The sequence below is a fragment of the Calliphora vicina genome, chromosome 1 (assembly GCF_958450345.1).
Source record: "Calliphora vicina chromosome 1, idCalVici1.1, whole genome shotgun sequence".
Lineage (NCBI taxonomy): Eukaryota > Metazoa > Arthropoda > Insecta > Diptera > Calliphoridae > Calliphora > Calliphora vicina.
The window spans coordinates 95056652-95078941 of NC_088780.1; the positions used below are offsets into that span (position 1 = coordinate 95056652).

General features: G+C 30.0%; 4 protein-coding genes across 4 annotated transcripts in view; all 4 read right to left on the bottom strand.

The window, feature by feature from the left end:
• Positions 1-275: 275 nt before the first annotated feature.
• Positions 276-5096, bottom strand: LOC135963360 (transmembrane protein 181). The gene is made up of 8 exons (XM_065515180.1): positions 4623-5096; positions 4205-4461; positions 4057-4137; positions 3895-3994; positions 970-1247; positions 808-910; positions 519-743; positions 276-448 (listed from the first exon to the last, which is right to left on the bottom strand). Exons 1-8 carry the CDS (start codon positions 5065-5067, stop codon positions 312-314), a joined length of 1626 nt encoding a protein of 541 aa, XP_065371252.1. The 5' UTR covers positions 5068-5096; the 3' UTR covers positions 276-311.
• Positions 5097-5980: 884 nt separating this feature from the next.
• LOC135963361 (pre-mRNA-processing factor 17) lies at positions 5981-9971 on the bottom strand. The gene is made up of 3 exons (XM_065515181.1): positions 9163-9971; positions 8623-9101; positions 5981-6633 (listed from the first exon to the last, which is right to left on the bottom strand). The coding sequence occupies exons 1-3, from the start codon at positions 9884-9886 to the stop codon at positions 6100-6102; spliced, it is 1737 nt and encodes a 578-aa protein (XP_065371253.1). The 5' UTR covers positions 9887-9971; the 3' UTR covers positions 5981-6099.
• A 5483-nt stretch (positions 9972-15454) lies between these two features.
• On the bottom strand, positions 15455-15865 carry LOC135963363 (putative uncharacterized protein DDB_G0294196). Its single transcript, XM_065515183.1, has one exon. The coding sequence runs from the start codon at positions 15863-15865 to the stop codon at positions 15455-15457; it is 411 nt and encodes a 136-aa protein (XP_065371255.1).
• Positions 15866-15988: 123 nt separating this feature from the next.
• The window catches only part of zfh1 (Zn finger homeodomain 1), a 39558-nt gene continuing 33256 nt past the window's right edge, over positions 15989-22290 (bottom strand). The window contains exons 4-5 of the mRNA XM_065515182.1: positions 16255-18703; positions 15989-16182 (exon numbers count right to left, since the gene is read on the bottom strand). Coding sequence (XP_065371254.1) covers positions 15989-16182; positions 16255-18703 — 2643 coding nt within the window. The remainder of the gene's footprint in view (positions 16183-16254; positions 18704-22290) is intronic.

Sequence of the window (22290 nt, forward strand, 5' to 3'; positions counted from 1 at the left end):
AATAAAACGGTTTGAATTTAAAATACTCATTATCTTATTTTAAATACCATGGCATATTTATTATTTTAAACATTAATGTAATTTGTAATGTTACACCTTAATAATTAAAGGAATATGTAATAAAAACTAATGTTAATGTATTAGTAATACGATTTAAAATAACTGTACAATGTCGATAGGGAGATAATAAGTACATACAATAACGAAAGTGAACTTAAAATAATTAACAAATATAAAATTAAAAAAAAAACATATAATTAAACAAATTATGTTAGGTTTTGTGTTAAATTTGAATATATAGTTAGTACTAACTAATCGCTATCGTAATCGTTTTTACCAGATACGGTTAACGGGCGACGGGATTCATCTTCCGAGCCATAAACCACTTCTTCATCCGAGTCATTGATCATGGAAAAGGCAGGATTATCTTTAGTAACAGATATTTCGGCTGTAATATTTTAAACATGGTATTAGTAAATATTATTTATCTTTTGAAAGCTTATAAAATAAAAGATTACCTTGAGAAAATCTACCACTGGGTGCATAAACATAAGCCATTGTAAATAAATAGAAATTTAATAGACCATAGAAACACATAAACTGTGCTGAACTCTTGTAGGTGGTATTCAAAGAGGCCACAAAATTATCCTCCAATATGCCAAAACCGAAACGGCAAGTGGTCACAGTTATGGTAATCGTAATAACAAACAACATAAGTAAAGTTAAAAATTTCAAACGCATATCTGAAACAAACATTTAAAACATTGAATTAAATTTTTACGATTTTTGCAGTGAAGAAATATTTACCAAAAAATGGCATTGATCTTAGTTCCGTATACGCTCTCAGTATCAGCATGGCCAAATATAAAATGTACATTAATCCCGCAATATAGAAAAACATTTTAAAACCCTTAAGAATATAAAGATAATTATAAGATTCGTGTGTTATTTTTTTAGAGGAATACTTACATTATAATTTTTGGTATCCACAAAATGACTATAAGTGGGATCTTTAAGCTCATTACATTTCTCCCAGGTGGCCAACACAATGGCACACAGCCATATGGGCAAAACGACGATAATTTTGGGCAAATAAAATCTCACAAATCTTCTTTCATTTTGCCTCAGACCATGATAGATGCACAACCAAAACATTAGCAGGGCACATAGAAATGTAGCCTGCAATACGGCATCCAACATACCCGGCAGCCAAGAGTTCATAAGAAATATCAAGGGGAAAAAGGGATCTGAAAAAGTAAAACAAAAATATTCAAAGAAAAAGTGAAAAATATAGCAAGTTTAATAAAAAAATCGAAATAAATAAATTTTTATAAAATTAGTTTAATTTGTTTTAAACTTTTATATAATATTCATTTGCGATTCCTAAACGCTACATATTGGAGGCGATCGTAGAATGGAAACTTTTTCAAATATTTAACTAATAGGTCAAATCAAAATCATTCAAAGGATTTTATTTGAAGACTAGCGGACCCTGTGCCTGCTTTTCCAGGCAAAATAAAATAAGAAATTTTCTAAATAAGAAATGAAAACACTGGTTTTTAACAAAGTTGTGCGTGATGAGCCGACATACGTAATTCCATAATAGCTTTATTTTTTATTATTTGAATACACAGTGAGTCCTCGATTATCCGTGATTCGATTAACCGGCAACATCAATTAACCGGGAAAGAAAATTTAAATATTTTTCGAACGATTTAATTTTTTTTGCATCGATTAACCGTAATTACCTCTATTATCCGGGATTATAAAGTATAATTTTTTTCGATTATTTTTGAACAATCAATTTGAACAATGTGAATAAAACGAAAAAGGGAAATTCCCTCTATTGCATACGATGATTCGGAAGCATATACAAAAGTAGATTTTGCTGTTTATGAATGGTTCCGGAAGGAAAGATTTAAAGGAACTCCAATTTCTGGATTAACAGCGAAGAAAAGGCTAAAATATTTCACTCAAAATTAAATAAAATAGCGACATTGTATTCACAAACTTAATGCAACAGGAGAAAAATATGCTGCTGATTAATAGCTGCTACAATTTTGGTGGAAAAATTAAATGAATTCATATCAATGAAAAAACTCACCAATGAGATAATGGAGATTAAACAGACATTTTTTGAAATTGTTTACCTGAGAGCAGTTTGCCTTAATGCTGAAAACGTTATTGTGAAAGTTTGTCCACCAAATTGGACGATATTGATCCAACTGATGGATCAGGGTGCAATATAGAGCCGTAAATGTCATTATCGAAAAACTATATGTATTAAAACAAGTAAGAGTGCTATATTCGGCTGTGCCGAATCTTATATACCCTTCACCAAATTATACTTCAAAATTTTAAATATTTTTAGGTAAACAAAATTTATTTTTTTTTCCAGTTGTTTTTTGAATTTTTTGGAAAAAAACTTTTTCGATTGTTATTTTAAATTTTTTTTTTTAAATTTTAAAATTTTTTTTTTTTGTTTTTTAATTTTTAAAAAAAAAAAAAAAAAATTCGGGTTCAAAATTTTTTTCCCGATTTTGACCCATTGTAGGTCCAACTTACTATGGTCTTATATACGTCGTTGCAAATGTCTTTGAAATATCTATCATTAGATATCCATATTGTCTATATTAATGTCTTAGTAATCCAGATATACATAGGTAAAAAAATAGGTCAAAAATCGAGGTTGTCTTGGTTTTTTCCTCATATCTCAGCCATTTGTGGACCGATTTTGCTGATTTTAAATAGCAAAATTCTCGAAAGCATGTCTGACAGAATTATTGAAGATTTGGATCCCGAAGATATCTGGGGTCTTCAGAAAACTGATTTCAACAGACAGACAGACAGACAGACGGACAGACAGACGGACATGGCTTAATCGACTCCGCTATCTATAAGGATCCAGAATATATATACTTTATAGGGTCGGAAATGAAAAATGTAGAAATTACAAACGGAATGACAAACTTATCTATACCCTTCTCACGAAGGTGAAGGGTATAAAAACTACTTAAAATTGGTACTCAATTAACTGGGAAAATTGATTATCGAGGATAATCGAGGTCTCACTATTATTTGTTCATTGTTAAATTAATTCTACATTAAACATTTGAATGGTTTAATGTTTGTTAATTCAAATCTAATACAAATTAGTGTTGTTTTTGGTTTGCTTTTAATCATTTACAAAATGAATTGACTAAAGCCTTCTTGCAAAAGATTTGAAATGATGCAAAATTTAATCATTCCTTAGATTTTATTAAACTAGTTTGTAAAATATATGAATTAAAGAAAAATTTAATGATTTAGTAAGGAATAGATTCAATAAAGAATTTATTTTCAAAGGAATTAATTCTTTCGAACCTTTAATGGAACTTAGGTTTCAGTTTTACAAAGGTTGTCTTGTCCTTTTAGTGACTCAATATTTTCTTAGATATATGTAGCTTGTTTTTTGACTTTTTGTAGTACACCCCGTATTTTATCAGGTTGATTAAAAGTAAAATCTTCAGTCTTTGCCAACGATTTACACAGTATTTTTATCGGGCCTGTGATGTCCGTGATTTGAGGTGGTATTACTTTGAGTCACAAAAGTGAGTAAACACCAGCGAATTATTAGATTTTTTAAGTTAATGAAAATCATAAAATCTAAGTTAGACCAAATATTAGGTTCGGTTCTGAAAAAATGTTTAGGTCGGACTATGTTTTTTAATCTTAAAAAAAATAATATAATTTCTAGGTCTTTTCTCACTTTTGTCCGAAGAAATAGGAGATTATTTGTTACAAAGAACATCTTTCAAATAAATAAACATGTTTTAAATTTCTTTAAAAAAATGTAAAATAAAAATAATTGAATCCTTTTAATCTTACTGGACCGTAGGAGCCATATCTACTTACTATCATATAACAGCATCAAAGGCAATAAAACCGATATCCATTTCTGTTCTATGGACCAATCATAAATCGGATATTTACGCAAGGCATGAGCATACCAACACTGAAAAGCAAACCATATAAATTAAGCGAAAATCTTCTACAATTTACAAATAAAAAACTTACGATAACAATAAAAGTAAATAGCAGAAATATAAAACGAAACCAGATTTCTATTTGTGTAAATTCCGGACTATAAGTTTTGAACTGTAGGAGAAAATAAAAGAAACATTAATTAAGAAATTTAAAATTTTAAAATAATTCACAAACTTACATAAAATTTTATGCCTGTAATATTGTATTTCTGATGAAACGACTCCAAACCCAAAAATCTCACCGTTATAATATAATGAGCATATTCCAAAAAACCCAAATGCATAATGGTGAATTCCTCACAATCGTTGCGATTACAGGATAAATTTCGTGTCCGATTATGCAAATTAGCAGAGGTTAAAATACTTAGGGGTTTATGTTGCTCGGTGATGCCATCAATGGACACGCTGACATAGAAACGTTTGTCATATTTTTCATCTGTAAAGAAAAACATAAGTGTTTAAGGGAACTCTTAAAGGGCAGCATAAAGTAAAACTGTTAATAACTTTAGAATTGTTAGTCAGATTTTATTATTTTTTATCTCATATTAATTAGATTTTATAATATAGAAAATCGTCCCGAAAAATTTAACAACTCACCATCATTATTGTTGGTCACAAGTTTGGCTATCAACCACAATTGCTGTGAATAGGTGGTCATCAGAGGCGATTTCATGGCAAAGGGTCCGGTGGCCAATACATTTGAGGAATTAGCCAAGGATGTACGATTTAATATAGTTTTGGCGGTTATTTGTGTGGTGCTAGTAATTGGAGGTCCGGTGAGGCCGATAATAATGCCCAAACCAAAGCAGGTAAAAAATCCCAGGAAAACCATAACAAACTCTCTTTTATGCATCGAGTACAAACGCATGTGTACCGATCTCTCACAACGATCATGATGATATGCTGGTGCTATATATTTATTGAATTCACTGAATAAATCACTAAATTGGGACAGGGAGTTTTTCAGGCGCAACAACAGGCCGCCTGAAGGCAAATGATAGGCATAGCCCAAGCCACTGGTATCAGAGGGTGGTTTGGTCATTGTGCTGTTTTCTACAAACAATTGTTGTATTTTCGTTTTAATATAATTTTTGTTGCTTTGTTTCTGGCCAAAAGGACAAAGACGTTTATAAAAAAGGATTATCTAACAATACAATTTAATTTATTCAAGGTTTTTCTTTATTAAATTTTCATGAAATTTTAATAATTTATAAAGCTTTTTAAAGGAAATTGTTTATTTAGTTTATGGCGTCTTGAGTTACTTTCCGTGAAATTTTCTACATTTTCAAGGTTTTATTTACATTTGCTTATGGTTTTCAAACTTTTTTTGCAAAACTTTTTACACCAAACACTTTTTGTTTAAATTTCTATGCATTTTTAAATTTTATTTAAAATTTCGTTTATTTTTCATATAAATCGTTGTTTATTTGAATTTTTCTGTTCAATTTAATTTTTCCCCGTGAATTTATCCAAAAATTATGTTGTTTTCGTTGCCAAAATTTCTAAATATTGATTTTATTTTTTCCGTTCTTGTTTGTAACTCTAGACTCGCATATGTTTTCTTTTGTGTATTATTTTCTTTAGCCCCTTAATTGGGGTGGTTTACTTTGGCAACTGCTTGCATACTTTAAGGCGCATGTCCATTTCTTATCATTTGATAACACTCACTGGCATGTGTTGTGAATTTTTTTTGATTTCTTTCATTAACAAAAATATGCGGCTTCTGTTATTTTTTTCTACTACACCGGTATTTTGTCGATGGCTTTTTATTTGGACCATCTAATAGGGAGAAAGAGAGATTTGTTTTGTAAACAATAGAGGGTTTTTTCAGGGGTTTAAAGGAAAACCACAAACTGTTGCTTATTTGTTTACAAAATTCAAAATGCTATTCCCTATGGGCTTTAAAGATAACAAAATATGACATAAATTAAGGAAGCATGTAACAAAAATATGAATAATTTTAAGTATTTTTTTTATTAACTGCTTTGTCGGTTAAATCTTAAAACTAAAATTCTATTACATACAAAAAAAATAATATTTTATGAATTCCTATATTTTCTAACCATTGTGCGATTTAATCCCAGAACTTGATTAAACCATCCCAACCAGCTGTCGCCACCTTACTCGCCTCGTGCGGATGCCACAGTGTGCTAATGCACACTCCCTCATGAGCTTGCCATTTTTTATACATTTTCGTTGTCTTCCAGTCCCATATGTAACATTTGCCATCACCATCTCCCGACACTAGGTACGACATGTCGGGTGAAAAGTCCAATTGACAAGCATAACCCGACACCATATGGCCGCTAAATGATTTCTTGCGATTCATTTTAAAACGATTGAGCGCAGAGAATATGACCACTTTGTTGTCGAGCGATTGACAGGCCAGCCATTTGCCGTTGGGTGCTAGGGTAACAGCAGGCATTGAGTGCATAGTAGGATCGGCAATGTATTTCATATCGACCGGTATGTCCCATTCCCATATACGCATCGATTTGTCGTCAGAGGTAGTTACGAAACGGCGATTTTCATCGACGAAAGTGATGGTGTTGACGGCGCCTAAATGACGATCATATTCTTGTACGATATCGCCACTGCGTGTATCCCACTGAAAGTATAAAAAATATGATAAATTAGAATTTTAAGGATACAAAGAAACAATTAAATTATGAGATTTACTTCATAAGTAGTTGTAAAACTAGATTTTTAATATTTCACAAAAACATTTTTGGATAAAAAAAAGTTTTGCGAAGTGAATTTGTTTTCCAAATTTTATCGGAATTTCCATGGTGTTATACACGTCCTTGGAAAGGTCTAAGAAATGTCATTCAAGAGAATTCGATATTGCCTATGTTAATATAATCCAGATATAATTTACAATTAGTGTTTTTAATTTCCCGACCTTTTTTATTCCCAGCTATTCCCGAAATATTTAATGAGCTAAATTTCATATAAAAGCTTTGTGTTATAGTCATTATATGTATATTAGAGCTTCGAATTAATTAAATTTAAGCTTAATTCACTAAAATCTTAATCCGTAAATAAAAAATGTCAGCCTTTCATTCAATAAATCCATTCCCAACACCTAATTCTTCAGCTTAATTCTTTTATTTAAATGGAATTAATTTTGAAGTTAATAATTAACAGAATTTATCCAATCTTTGAATTATAAAAATGTTGTTAATTGAAATCTTCATTCAGTTTTGTTTTGATTTTAATCATTTACAAAATGAATTGAAAAATTGTCTTAAAGGGCCCATAGACACATACTGCTGACAGCTACTGCCGATGAACTATTCGTTTACGTGTGTGATTGATATTTTACTACAAATCCATGGCGGAATCAATCATCATTGAAAATTTTTTCTTGTTTTCCAAAAATATTTTATGTTTCATTTAGTTTATTTTCATCAATAACTAAAACGTCAAATTTAAAACTCAATATTTCAGATATTTCTGCATCGATTTGCCTTCTCATGAGGTATGAGCAGGGCAATCCATCGCCATTTACGTCTATTTATTTCTGAGGCTTTCTTGTGGAATTTACGATAAAATTTTTTCGGGTAATTTTAGAATAAAAACATCACCCACAAAAACGATTTTTTAAAGTCCCTTTGCCGCAAATTTTAAATACAGATACAGGTTGATATATTTATAAAAAAAACTATTTGTGTTTTTTGGATAAAAACAAATACAAAAAATTATCTCTAAACTTTACCGCGTTTTGTGTGTGAACTTTTTTTGACAACCGCTAAAAAGTAATACCATTTTTTAAATAACTTTCAATGGTCTATGCTAAAATTTTTTAATTTTTTAAATGCAAAAATTAAAGAATAAAAAATTCTTAATAAACTATATTATATATCACAATAATGCAAAAATTAAAGAATAAAAAAATTATTAATAAACTATATTACATCACAATAATGGGGGTAAGGTAGACTGTATTACTTGAGGTTTTAATGTAGTGTAGATAATTGAATAGTGAGGGCTTTATTTATTTATGTAAACAATAAATATTTTGTTAATAAGCTTAGAATATGTAGATATTTAAATATAAAAACAAGCTTGACAGTTGTTAGAAGCAAAAAGCGAAAAAAAAAATTATCAGCTGTTTGACTGACTCCACCTTGTATAAATTCGTATTGGGTAGTTACTAATCGGAGGCTAATATAAATAAATCCCTTCAACAATGTCACAATTTTCTAGAAACCCTACATTTGGATAAAAACACTCTATTTCAAATTTGTTTACGCACATGGATTTCGTTATTGCCAGTTTCTATTGGCCTATTTGTCATTTGGATAGTAAGTGTAGATGTTGTCCATGGCCCCCAGTGTTGTGCATCTTATGCCAATCGTTGAACAATTTCATATATTTGTTCCAGGGAAACATTAATTAACATTGGTTTTATAGGAACAATTTTGTAATTTATCACATTTAAGACTTTTCTAAATCAAGTTAGTTAAAATTTCATTAATTTCTTCATTCCTCAATTGCTATTATCTAGCTACTGATTATTTACACTTACCATTAGCTTTAATTTAAATTCTTAAATCTACCTTAAATTAAACAAAAAATATTCTTTCATACTCACACAAATAATTTTCTTATCCGATGTGCCGGCCACAAACAAATGTTGTTTATTATTGTCCGGATGGAATTTAACACAGAAAGGCATTTTACGAGCGGTAAATCTTGAAACAACTTCACCAGTTTCAGCATCCCACAATTTAATATAACGATCATAAGAGGCAGATAAGAATTTAGTACCCTTATTATTCCAAGCAACATCTTTGATGGCTTGTCTATGACCATTAAAAGTACGTATACAACGACGTTCGCCATATACCTCCCACAGTTTCACACGACAATCCATTGAACCGGACAGTAGAAGATGGGCAGTTTGTGGAAACCAGCGTATGGCAGAAATACCCTTGGTATGACCAGTCCAGGTGTGTATATGGGCTTTGGGTAGGAAACATTTTGGTGGTGGAGCATTTGTACGCAAATTGACACCCAAATCGTGGGGTGCATGGAGGTAGGAGCGTCCTTGGTAGTCGTAGGCATCTTTGACTACAAATAAAAAATAATATTTTGTTAAATACTGTACATTTATTTCTATAAAATAACTTACTATGCAATATGGATTTCTCTTCCAAAGGCTTATCTTCCGGTATGCGACCTCTTCTATGTCTTTTAGCCAATATTTCATCCAGCTCAGCCTTTTCTTGATCATTAGGCTTAGCCACAGTTTGTTCATTTTCATAGCGTCCCCAGGGACCCAAGAATCCTTCAATATCGTCCGGCTTATCATTTTTCTCTTGTTTTCGTTTCTTTTTTGATTTTGGTCCTTCAAATACCGTCTTGCCCTCATCGTCATATGCCGACTGCAGGTCACCCACAAACGAGGACCCATCCGCCGCTTCATCCACGGAGGGATCTAAAGCGTAGCCATAAGTATGAAAAGTTCGGCGTTGGTTTTCAAATTCAAATGCATTGATATGCGCCTTTTCTACATAACCCGCTAGTGTATTACGCGGTGCTTTTAGTTGTTCTGTTAAACTGGGATTTTCCGGACCTTTTACAGGAGCGTACAGCTCTTCATATTTAGCATTGTATTCAATTTCTTTGACGGTAGGATCTATGGTACGTTGCACTGCCACAGCACCCATGGGAACAACCTCGGGAGCTGCACAAACCGCTAACGATTTGGCTACAGACATTTTGGGATCTATAGGTTTTAAATACTCGGGCATTTCTTGTGTTTTATTATCCACTTCATTGATGATTTGTTGTTTCTCATCATTATCAGAATGTTCTCCTTCCGATGAACTGGCATAATTTTGTAAACTTAACATGTTTTAGGTAAATTGTCTTAATTAAATTGTAATAAAATTCATTAAATTCCACGATTTTAATAAAATGCGTACAACAAACAGAGAAACGTTTTGTGAAATAAAAAAAATGTTGACATTTCTCTTTGTTTTTGTTTGACAGCTGCATATGACATAGAAGGTAGTGCAGTGTACACCGTGTTATCCACCGTATAAATACAACATTGTTTTTATTAGTGTGTTTTGCAACACTAAAACTGTTAATTTTAAAATGGGTATGAGAAATATATAAGTCCACATGTTTAATACAAATTGAGATTTTAATACATACGCTAGAATTAAATTAAAAAAAAACAGTTTACGTAAACAACGCTTGCAATTATGTATTTCGTTTTTTTAATAGCGTTAAACTGGTTTTAATTGTTGGTTTATACATTTAATTTAATTCAATTACAGCTTAATGAACTAAAATGTTCAGATTTATGTAATACATAATAAAATTCATTGAACCTTTGAATGATTAAATTTTTTAATTTAAATTGAATGAACATTTTTTTTTTTATTCAGTTTTGTTTTTTGCTTTTTATCATTTACAAAATTAATTTAAAAAAAAATTGTCTAAAGCCTTTTTGTAATAGATTTGAATTGAGGAACAATTTAACTATTCAAACTTTCATAATCGATTTATCTATCTATCTAGCTATATATATAAAAATGAAATGGTCCGGTTAAAACTCGGAAATTCTTTTTTTTTTGTGAGTCCAGTTAACTGTAATAAACAAGCTCCCTAAAGTGTGCAGTACAGATTTAGATATTTTATTTGCAAATAAATAAGAACAGGCTGGTGTGCGTGGGTTGGAGAAACTTGCAGAACTAACATTAGTAAATGCTACCGGGCGAAGCCGGGGCGATCAACTAGTCTTTATATATAAAAGAGTAACGTTAGTGAGTGACTGACTGATTCAACATCTCAAACGCCAAAAAGTGGAGAAATTAAATTTGGACTATGGATTGGAACTTATAACTTCTTAACTAATACAGATACCAAAAACATTTGAAATACACTACTTAAAAAATTAGCAGACAGGTGTCTGGTACTTTTTTGAAATTAGAGGAGAAAACGGGGAGAAACGGGTAAAAAAAATAAAAATAACCAAAAGGAGAGATTTAATTTACCTTTTCGTTTTTCAAATGGTACTTTTTGAAGCGACCAGGGCTCTGCAAGGTAAGGTTGTATGCATATATATGCACAAAAACAAAAACATTTTCAAATCTGCTGAAACAGTCTCCATTATTTCTGAAATAATATCACTATGGTCGGGATTGAACTTTGTTTTGGTTTGGCTTTCAAGAGTTGTGAGTCTCACATAATGTCATACTTCCCGAACCACACAAAACTCATTTTCGATGACAAGACTGGGATTTTTACTATAATTTCCACAATATAATTTTCCGTCCTATAAAGTATATATGTATATTCTGGATCCTTATATATAGCAGAGTCGATTAAGACATGTCCGTCTGTCTGTTGAAATCAATTTTCTGAAGACCCCAGATATCTTCGGTATCCAAATCTTCAATAATTCTGTCAGACATGATTTCGAGAAGTTTCCTATTTAAAATTAGCAAAATCGGTCCACAAATGGCTGAGATATGAGGAAAAATCAGGACAACCTCGTTTTTTGACCTATATGTGGATTACTAAGTCATTAATATAGACAATATGGATATCTAATGATAGATATTTCAAAGACCTTTGCAACGACGTATATAAGACCATGGTAAGTGGGACCTATAATAGGTCAAAATCAGAAAAAATATTTTTTAACCCGAATTTTTTTTCACCAAAAAAAAAAAAAATAAATAATCATTAAGAAAGCACTTAATGAAAGACCCTTTAGATAGGCTATATTTTTCTGGCAACGGGTCATAAGAGGGATTATGTAGTAAAATTAAAGCGATGAGCTGCCATCTTTTTCTAATGAAAAATTTAGTATCCCGTTAGGAAGCACTGGCGGATTTCCATAAAAAATAACAAATGTTTTTTTTTTTAAATTTTCAATAAAGATTTTTATTAATTTCTTTTGTAATCTTTTTTATATTTTATTTTTTTTGTATTTTTTTTTTTGTAATTGTAAATTTTATAATTATAATAATTTTGTAAATTTTTTATATAATATGAATGACAAAAAAAATTCTTACAATTTTGATTAAAATACATAGAATTATGTATAGAATAATATACTTATTTTTTGTTGTATTTTCATAATTTGTTGTATTTATTTTTTATATTTGTTTTTATAATATATAACACCTTAAACATTTAAATATTATTTTTTTTGTATAATAACTATGACATTAATAATAATAAAAAACATAAAACATAACTTAAAGTTAAAGATAATAAAAAAAATTATATAAAAAATATATATTTATATAGAATAAAAAAAATTAAAAATATTATATATATAAAATAAAATAATACATTTCATATGTACAAAAAAAAGTAACAAAAAAAAAACAGGATTTTATAATATGAAGTAAAATAATAAATGAAAATATTAACAATTATTTATTTTTGGTTTTATGTAATAAGGCCCTAGAAAAAACACAAATTTTTCCTTTTTATTTTAATTATATAGTTTTTTGGTTTGTTTTTTTTTTATTTATATAAATATAAATATAAAGGAAAGTAAGATGTGTAAAAAAAGCTTAAAAATTATTAATTTTTAATAACATTTGTTGGTATTTTAAAGTTTAGAGATAATTTTTGGTTTTTAAAGCGAAAATTATGCTAAATATTTTATTTGTAATGATGGTTGTTAAAGTTTAAGTTAAAGTTTTTAATTATTCTTTTAATAGCTAAATTGTTTTTTCTCTTTAATTTAAATTATAGTTAGGTTTTTAATATGTAAGTTTAAGTGTATTTGTGTTTTATAGTACAAGAGTGTCTTTGGATTTTTCTAGCTTTTGTGTAGAGTTTTTTTTTATAAACATATTTGATTTTTCATTAAAAAATTATAATAAACTTAAAAAAGAGCTTAATTATAATTAAGAGTAGGTTGTAAATTTAAACGTATTTTCAAGGAAAAATTATTTAAATAAATGCATTTTTATATTTTTTATAAAAAAAAATAAATTATTGAAGTTTTGGTATTTCATGTAATTCTTCGTTGTATTGGAAACCTTGTTTTGAGTATTTTGCTTTTAAAAGGAGTTTTTGAAAATATTTTTTTGGTTAATGTTTATTTTATGGCATTCGTTGTTTGGTTTTTTAATACAATTTAAATTAATTTTGTAAAAAAAATTAAATAAAAATTAAAAATAAATTTTTAAGTATTTAAGGTATTTTTTGTAATGCTGTGTTTCTTTGTTACTTTTAAAAGTTTTTAATAAATTTGTGTAGAGGTTTTTTATTGTCCTTTAGATTTTTCTTATTTTTTTGTTTTTGGTTTTTATATATTTTAATTAATTTTAGTTTAAATTACAACACAACTCGTATTTTTTTAGTATTTTTTGTTTGTTTAGGTTTAAGAAAAAAATCTAATTTTAGTTATTAATTTTTTATAAACTAAATTTTTTGTTTAATTACTAAAATATTTATGTTTTATTTAATTTAATTATAATATTTATATGTATTTTTAAATTTAATATTAATTCTGTTATTTTAATATATAAGGCCAAATGAATAAGTTTAAGTTAGTATTTTAACTTTTGTTTATTTATAATTAAGCTTAAATTTTATTAAAGTTTAATTTTAAGTTATTTTTACAAAAACTTTCATTATTTTTCTTTTCTAATTTCTTTGCACATCCACAAATTTTTTATAATGAAATAATGAAAGTTTAATGGAATGGTTGGTATAGTTATTACAAGTTTATCTTTTGTTTATTAAGCCAAATTATTTATTTTCTTTTTAATTTCAAATTACACCAAAATCTTTGTTTTCTTTTTAACTTAAGAAAATACATATATTTCTTTGATTTTTAAAGCGGTGGGCATTTTATTTTATTATTATTTTCTTGTTAAAGTTATTTGCTTTGTTCCAAAAAAAAAATATTTAATATTAAAAATAATTACTGTTTGTTTGAGGGTTTTGTTTAATGATTTTGGTGTAATTTATTCTTTAAATTTTCTTCAATATTGTCTTTTTTTATAAAGTTTTTTTTTTAAATGGTCCAAAATTTGTAAGATTTCTATTATTTTTATCTTAAGAACATTAAGAAAAAACATTTACAACGTTTAAATACCTAAGAAAATAAGCCAAATTGCTATAAAATCCCAGCCTAATTTAGTAAGAAAAATATTTTAAAAAAAATTGCATAATAAAACCCCAGTCTAAGTTAATTTTGTAAGAAAAGTTAATAACAATTGCATATTTAATTGCCTTCAGCTGTTATTTTAGATTCGAAATAAAAAATTCTTGCTATTCTTCTTGTTATTTTCTTTTGTCTCCCATTGATTTTATTCTTCCATATTGATAAAGAGAGAGAGAATTGCAAACAATCCAACAACAGAATGCACAGGATTATAATCAAACTGGTTTCTCTCTTCTTCAATATGGCGATATTAAAATAATAGAGAAAGTAGAGGAAAACAAAAACAAGCTTTTGTTAAGAAGTTGCCACATTTTAGTAATTTTTTGCTTGACAAACATTGTTTCAGAGTTAACAAAAGAATCAATGATCAAAAATTGCATTTGTAAGTTTCGCAATCTAAAATGCAATTTACAGAATTTTGAAGGATATACGAAATTTTACATCTTGCAAGATTGTCTTAGCAACTAACAGTGATATCAAATTATTTTCATTTTCCTAAAAATGTTTATTGCAATTTTTTTTAAATAAACTCGAAAAAAATATTTTAAATTTCTAATAAAAACTAAACAAAATTATATTAAAAATCTTAAAAAAAAGTTATATTAATGAGTATTTAAACAAGGTACTGTGTCATTTTCAAATTATTGACCTACAATACGAGTTTATTCATTATAAAACGAAAGGAAGCTCTAATTGATAAATTTTTATAAAAAATATACAAAACTTAAAATATGAAAAGAAAATAATAAAAATAAATTATAATAAAAAAAATCCGTAACGAAAGGTTTTTTCTCTTAACAAAATGAATTCATTGTATTAAAAAAATTGAGAATATTAGAAATGTACATGAATGAAATTTATTGAAAATTGTTTTTTCAACAAATTAAAAAAATGTTAAAGGTAAATGTGCCTGCACAAATTTATGAATTTCTAAAGATACGCTGAAATATTTTACAAAAAAAATACTTTGGATTTTTTGGCATTGAACATGAATTTGGTATGAATTTCGTTATTTAAATTGTAGTTTAAGTACGCTTTTAAGTGCGATTTTTCTTGGCATTATAGTTAAAGTAATTCAGCAGTTAAAATTTAAAGCAACTTTACCGTTTTTACTGAAATTCAGCTTTTGAATTTATAAAAAGATTATTTAGAAAATTAATAACATTACCTTTATGAATATTAATTAGCTGAATACACTTTTCTATATGTAAATTTATACACATTAATATTCAGCTAATAATTCACATAATGCTGAATTACTTTTTGTTGGCATTTAATTCAATAAGATTTTGCTGTTGTAAAAGTCAAATGGTGACGTTGTTGCTGAAGCTGTTGTATTGAATTGTTGGGACGGTAAATTGTTGTGCAATGGCGGTGTTTGAAATCTGGGTGCCAGAAGTGAACCACTAAATAATGCTGGATTGCGTGGCATTTGGGCCATGGCATGTGGACTATGCATTAAGGGTGGTGGCAAGTGAGGACCTGGTCTTTGGGCAAAACCGGCTGGATTTAATAAATTCCAGTTGTTGATCAGGTGATGAGGTCTTACAGGTTGTGGATGATGGTGATGGTGGGGAAATACCGCCATGTTTTGGTTATGGTGTTGCTGCTGTTGTTGTTGTTGCTGGTGCTGCTGCTGACGTAATGCAGCCGCCACATTAAGTTTTTTGCGAAAATCTTGCATGTTGAGTAGATTGGCTGAATTACGTCGCGTGGACGTTCTCCCACTACCACCTCCACTACTCGTTGTAGTTGTGGTGGTAGTTGTATTCGAGGCGCAGGAAGTGGATTGTGCATTGTCGCTTACCTATTCCCTGTAGGGTTTGCAATACGAGTAACGGTGGTTCATGTGCTGTGAGTAGGAGCCGGAATGTGAGAAACGTTTCAGGCACTTAGAACATTGGAAGGGCTTTTCACCACTATGCAAACGTTTGTGTTCGGTTAAATGATGTTTGTGCTTGAAGGCCTTGGGGCAATCCATACATTGGTAAGGACGTTGACCTGTAATGAAACAATTAACAAATTAATAAACTGTCTTTAAATTTAATAAACTATTAAATTAATTGTACTTACCGGAATGCTCATATTTATGTCTCGCCAGCGAGCTTTGTTTAGCAAAAGCTTTATCACATTGATCACAAATGAACGGCAAATCAGGATCTCCTGCGTGGCCATGAGTCTCAGCTTTGGCTCTCTTGGGTTTGGGTGGCATTAAGGCGGCAGCAGCTGCCTGTTGCTGCTGGGCAACAAAATCATCTTCATGGGAGATTCTAGAATCATCATCACGCCAAGATCTCTTCTCGGAACCGGGACTCAAGCTATTGCCTCTGAAGTCAATGGCAGGACCACCCAATTTAATACTGTTCATTAAGGGATGTTGGCGAGCAAAGTCGGCAGAGCCAGGAGTCATTTGGAAGAGAGCTTCCATGGGCATTAAAGATCGCTGAGCAGCAGCCATGGCCGCCGGCATCATGTAGGGGGGCAATTGTGAAAATGAGGGAAATCCAGCAGCTCCACGGGGTGTTGAAGTTTGTTGTGGCGCCATTAAAGGAGCTTCAATGGGCGATGGTGTCTGTCGGATGTTATGAGGCAAGTTGGGGGCACCATTTGCTTGGGAAGGAGCAGCAAAATAAAGAGCAGCGGCGGCGGCAGCAGCCTGCTGTTTATAAGCCGCCGGCACTGAGGCAGCCGAAGAAGGCGACATTGTGGGTGGTGTCATTTTACGGCTCAGGTTCATGGCTTCCTGCATATCTCCCATGGCAGCATTTTGCAAGGGCGCAATACCATACAAGGGCGAATGTTGTTGCTGTTGATTGCCGCTGGCCTTTTGTGGTTTAACCGACAAATCCAAAGGCAAATCTTCCGTAATGTTGGACTTATTTACCGCCTCTAGGGATTTGTCAAAACTTTGAGGTACTGCTTGAATGGGTGCCACTGGAATTTGCATGGGGAATGTCATTTTATTGCTGTTGTATTGTAATTTTCGTTCACGAGAACGATTATTTTGGAACCACACTTGTACAACTCGGGCGTCCAATTGCAAACGCGAAGCAATCATGCGAAACTCTTCACGGCTGGGTCTTGAATTAACCGTGTAATGCTGCTTTAATTGTTGCTGTTGTTCCTCAGTAATGGCGGTACGTACACGAACCTTACGTTCGGCATTGCTTTCGCCACCACTTGAGCAATCATTGCGTGAAATTGAGTCTCTTTCATCCTGTTCATCTTCAACATCGCTGGAATTTATGAAGGAATTTGAGTTGTGGGACTGTTCCAATAGTTGTTGTTGCTGCTGTTGGAATTGTTGTTCCAATTCTTGTTTTATTAGGCCACATAAAACCTTTTCATGTTGCACCAGCTCCAAAGGATGATTGAATTGTTTGTCACAACGGCTGCACCTCAAAAGAGATGGAGACTCTTGAGCGCTATTTGAGTTGTTGTCAACTTCTTCTTCTTCCTGTGGCAAATCTTCCGATTCCTCTGGTTTTTCTTGCTTAATAAGAGAAATAGTCTTGGGTTGTTCTTCTTCTGGCACATGTTCTTTAAGATTATTAGTCTCTAAGGGTACAGGAGATTCTCGTGGGGTTTGCTCTTGTTTGATGGGAGAGCTAGTGAAAACTTTTGGAATTTCTTGCGTTACTTTGGTTTCTTCTTTGGCTTCTTGTTGGTGTTCCACAGCAAATTTTGCACTTGTATTTAATTCATCTTCTTTGTGTTCAGTTTCATCTAAATCCATGATCAATTTGGGTTCATCATGATTATCTTCCTCGTTAAGTTCTAAGGCCTCGGACGACTCATCATCCTCTACATCCCCATTGGTAATATGCACATCTTTCTCAACCTCTTCTTCGCCTTCGTTGTGAGAAGGTGGTGGTGTATTGGTTTCGGGCTCTTGTTGTTGCTGTTGATGATGTTGTTGCTGCTGTCCAGCAGCAGTTAATTCCAAAAGCCTTTGTATACTATAGGGATGTATGCGCGGATCCAAAGCCATGCTGTAGAATGGATTAGGAAACGAGGCCAACAAAGCCGCATTCATGGCCGAATAATCACCATACTTGGGCAAAAGATTTGTATAAAAAGGATTGCTGGCATTGTTAGTACTATCACCAGCGAAATAATTCATGGGATTAGATAAACTATTCGAGGCCGTTGACGAATCCGTTTTCGAAATGGGAGAACTTGTTTTGAGGGAGGGCGGTGATGTTAAGCCCGTATTCTTTTCCATAGATTTCATTAAACTGCGATTGTTGTTAAGTTTCAGGCCCATGCTAATGCACTTCTTCGAGGTCATGTGTGATGAAAACGAACCGGAATGCGAAAATCTTTTGCCACAATTATCACAACCAAATGGTTTTTCACCGGAATGTATGCGTACATGCTCCTTCAAATGATGCTTAAACTTGAAAGCCTTGTCACATTGATTGCACTTGAATTTGCGCAATAGAGCAGATTCATCATGGCTGATCATGTGACGTTGCAAACGGTAAACATTGGCGAAAGCCTTATGGCAAATTTTACAGCTCTGCAAAGAGAAGAAGGTGAACGGAAATTAGTTAAGGGACTTTTTTTTAGTTTTTTTTGAGAAAGATTTCATAAGAAATATATTACATTAATCATAAAGAGTCTACACGTGTTTCAGTGATTACATTTTTTTAATAAATACATATTTGTATGATTTACGTAAAATATTGTCTAGAAATATTATGAATGAAATTATTTTTGTTAAGCTAAGGTGATGATAAGCTTCTAAATTTGAGAGATAAGCTTTTTTGCTAATTACAAAAAGGTATTAAATTATGTATGTATTTGTTGCTATGTTGGTTTGTTTTTGACAAAATGTTTTTAATTAAATAAATTGTATATGTATGGGCAACCCTAAACTATTATAAAGCAATTGGATTTGAAATTCAAATATTTACCAAATTATAACTCCTGGATATTTTTGTATTCATATTGATTGCGATCAGTTAAATAGCCAATTTAAATTAAAGATAAATTTTTATAACGACCGGCTTATATTATTCTTTACACTGCACAACCTGACAACAAGGTATTTTCACTTTTTCTGGTTGTATTCTCCTCCAAATTGATCTTATTCATTGTAAATACAATTTAAAACTGTTAAAGGTAGACAAACTAGCAAAGAAAAGGCAACAAAAAAAATAAATAAATTTCAAAATTGTCAACAGACAGCCGCCAGCATCATTATCAAGTTGATAATCATCATTATCACACTGTAGTACCGTTTTATTTTGTTTATTTCTTTAATTGTCAATTAAGCTTTGTTGGAGGTAAAAAACAACAACAACCAAATATGTACCTACATATTACGAGTGTGATACGATACGAACAATAAATACAAATATCAACGTGTAAACAACATAAAGGTGGGGAATAACAATAACCAAAACAACAACAAATATCTTCATTATTATGTATGAATGTTTGTATGGATGTATTTAAGCAAAAGGTAAATTCAAAAACAACCACAAGAGCGAGAGAGATAAAATATAACAAGTGCACAAAAAAGAGAGTAAGTAACAATGGTACTTTTTTCTTCTTATTTTAAATGCGTTGTGTTGTTTTTGGTTTCTAAAGGGGCTATACAACTACAACAATAATAAAACATGTAATTGTTGCTTTGTGTGTTGAATAAATGTTCGTATTGTTGTTGTTTAAGAGTTGGACAGACAGAGAAGGGAAATAAGTAGGAGTTTAATGACTTGAAATAGGGGAAATTAAAATCAAAGCAAGAATGCGTATTAAGGTAGGTGTATGTGACCATATGGTGGGAATAAGTAAAAGAACACGGTGTGTAAATAAAAAACAAAATAAAAATAAGAAAACAAGATTAATCAAAACAAACCGGAGTGTAGGTATAGAGTTAGTGATGAAGAAAATTAAACGTTAATAGGTACCTACTAAAAATAATTGATACAAAAGTAGTTGGGTGGGTATAAAAGAAATGTTTATATTTTGCTGAGTAAAACCTGCAAATCTAATTAGTTGTTAAGGAAATAGAAACTTAATAAAATATATAATTATTTACAAATTTAAACACATGAAAATTCGCCACTGTTAAAAATTGTCACCAAACAAAAAAATATGGAGAAAAATATAGTTAAATTTCCGTAAAAATATAAAAGTGATTTTTCCAACAAAGTAACCGGTAACCAGTTTAGTATAAAACACATAAATCTATAATTATTTTTGATTGATCCACAATATGTTTAATCGATTTCCTTAATTTTTCTTCAGAATTTATAACTTTTCTTAAATAAACAATTCAACAACAAAATAATCAATAAAACCTCAACACCCAGGCATAATAAACTTTTTTTTTATCAAAGTAAATTATACAAAAAAACCATACATACAAGCATATTTCAATCTATTAAGCCTCTTAATAAACGGTGTAAAGAAACGAACAAAAAAAAAAAAAAAACAACTCGACTATAAACAAAAACAAACAAATCCAAACACAACACAAAATATTTTTAAACAAAAGCAATATTGATCACAATATAAATTATATATTGATATTCAAACAAAATGTTTGCACATGTTCTTAAATACTATCATTACTAAAACAATGTACATATTCGTAAAAATACCTTTATTTCCAATATAAAGATTGTTTACATATTTATTTTATGAAATGAATAAAAGAAATAAAACCAAACAACCTAAATTCTTAAGTGTTTAAATTAATAATTTCAATTAAATATTGGCGCCTATTTTCTAAAGTATTATTTACTTACTTTGTGTGTATAGTGTTGGTTTTTTCTCTCACAAAAATGATCTTAATTAATTTGCTTCAATTAAAGATAGTAATAAGAAACCATGAATCACTACTATCTATAGTATTTACTTAGAAGTGTAGAAAATTATTTCATACACTACGGCTTTAATTTAAGAACAAAGTTCAGTTTAATGTAAATTTTTTATATCTTGCTTGTTGCTAAACAAATGGGGAGGCATAAAATATGCAAAAAAAAATATTATTATTTTTGAGCTGTATCTTTGTTTATGATCGTTTTTTTTTAAATGACTATTTGAACATATCTGAGGTCTTTATTTTATTGTCTGTTGTTTTTTGTGTTATAAATTGCTTAACAACATCGTACAACATTCATTTATGACTAAATATGACTAATATCATTAATTAATTTTTTACGTTTAGTCATTTGAAACCTCTTAAATTTGTTTTTGTTGTGTTGTAACATGATTTTAGACACCAGGTTTTAATAAAACTATGATATCATTCATTATTTCTTTTGTATTCAAAATAATATTTAGTTATTAGTATTTTATTTGGTTCAGAAAACAAAAATCATGATCATTAATTTTGTTTGTTTTTGTTTCAAAAAGATTTTTTTCTCAGTCTTATATAGAACTTTTATGGCTATAAAAACAAAAACACACACGACACCGGTTTTTTGATGTCAAAAATTCTTTTAGATTTTCTGGTAGGTAGTTTTTTTTTCTCTTCTATACTACAATATTTCATTAGACATACACAGGAAATTATTGTATTTATTTTGAAATGTCTTGGAACATACATATTTCTAAAACATCTATATTAAACATTTTGTAATTGTTTTAAAAACAACAAATATAAATGTAATTTATTAAATAAATATCCGCTTCCGTTTAAAACACCTTTAAAATTATTTTCCATAGCTTCTTTTAAAACGTATAATAAAAAAATTTCCCCTTTATTTATTAGCTGTTTTTTAATTGGCTAAATGTAACCAACCTGTTACTATAGCAGGTTTAACTGTTGCTATGGTATTTAATTTGTTAATCAAAAATGGCTGTTTACCTGTTTGTTTTCTACAAATTCAAGTTCAAATTCACTTCTTGAATTAAGTGTTGAAAAGTAACCGGTTTTAATTTAAACAACATTAACAACACTGCTTTCATAAATACCGTTATTAGCAAGACAGCCTCTCATCTACAAATAATGTAAAGAGTTGCCGTATCTGGCTAAATAAAGCGAGTTTAATCAAGGTTTTATTAGTTTTAATTATTTCTTTGGAGAAGTGTTGAGTGAAGTGGGTGCATGAGTTCTTTTTTTTATTGAAAAAACTAATAAAATAAGCGAAT

Coding starts and splice junctions, on each gene's coding strand:
- LOC135963360 (XM_065515180.1), bottom strand. CDS start 5,067: ATGACCAAACCACCCTCTGATACCAGTGGCTTGGGCTATGCCTATCAT. Junction 4,138..4,204: donor TTACAGGCATAAAATTTTAT/GTAAGTTTGTGA, acceptor TTTCTCCTACAG/TTCAAAACTTATAGTCCGGA. Junction 3,995..4,056: donor TATTTACTTTTATTGTTATC/GTAAGTTTTTTA, acceptor TTTGCTTTTCAG/TGTTGGTATGCTCATGCCTT.
- LOC135963363 (XM_065515183.1), bottom strand. CDS start 15,865: ATGCAAGATTTTCGCAAAAAACTTAATGTGGCGGCTGCATTACGTCAG.
- LOC135963361 (XM_065515181.1), bottom strand. CDS start 9,886: ATGTTAAGTTTACAAAATTATGCCAGTTCATCGGAAGGAGAACATTCT. Junction 9,102..9,162: donor AGAGAAATCCATATTGCATA/GTAAGTTATTTT, acceptor TTTTATTTGTAG/TCAAAGATGCCTACGACTAC. Junction 6,634..8,622: donor CGGATAAGAAAATTATTTGT/GTGAGTATGAAA, acceptor TTATACTTTCAG/TGGGATACACGCAGTGGCGA.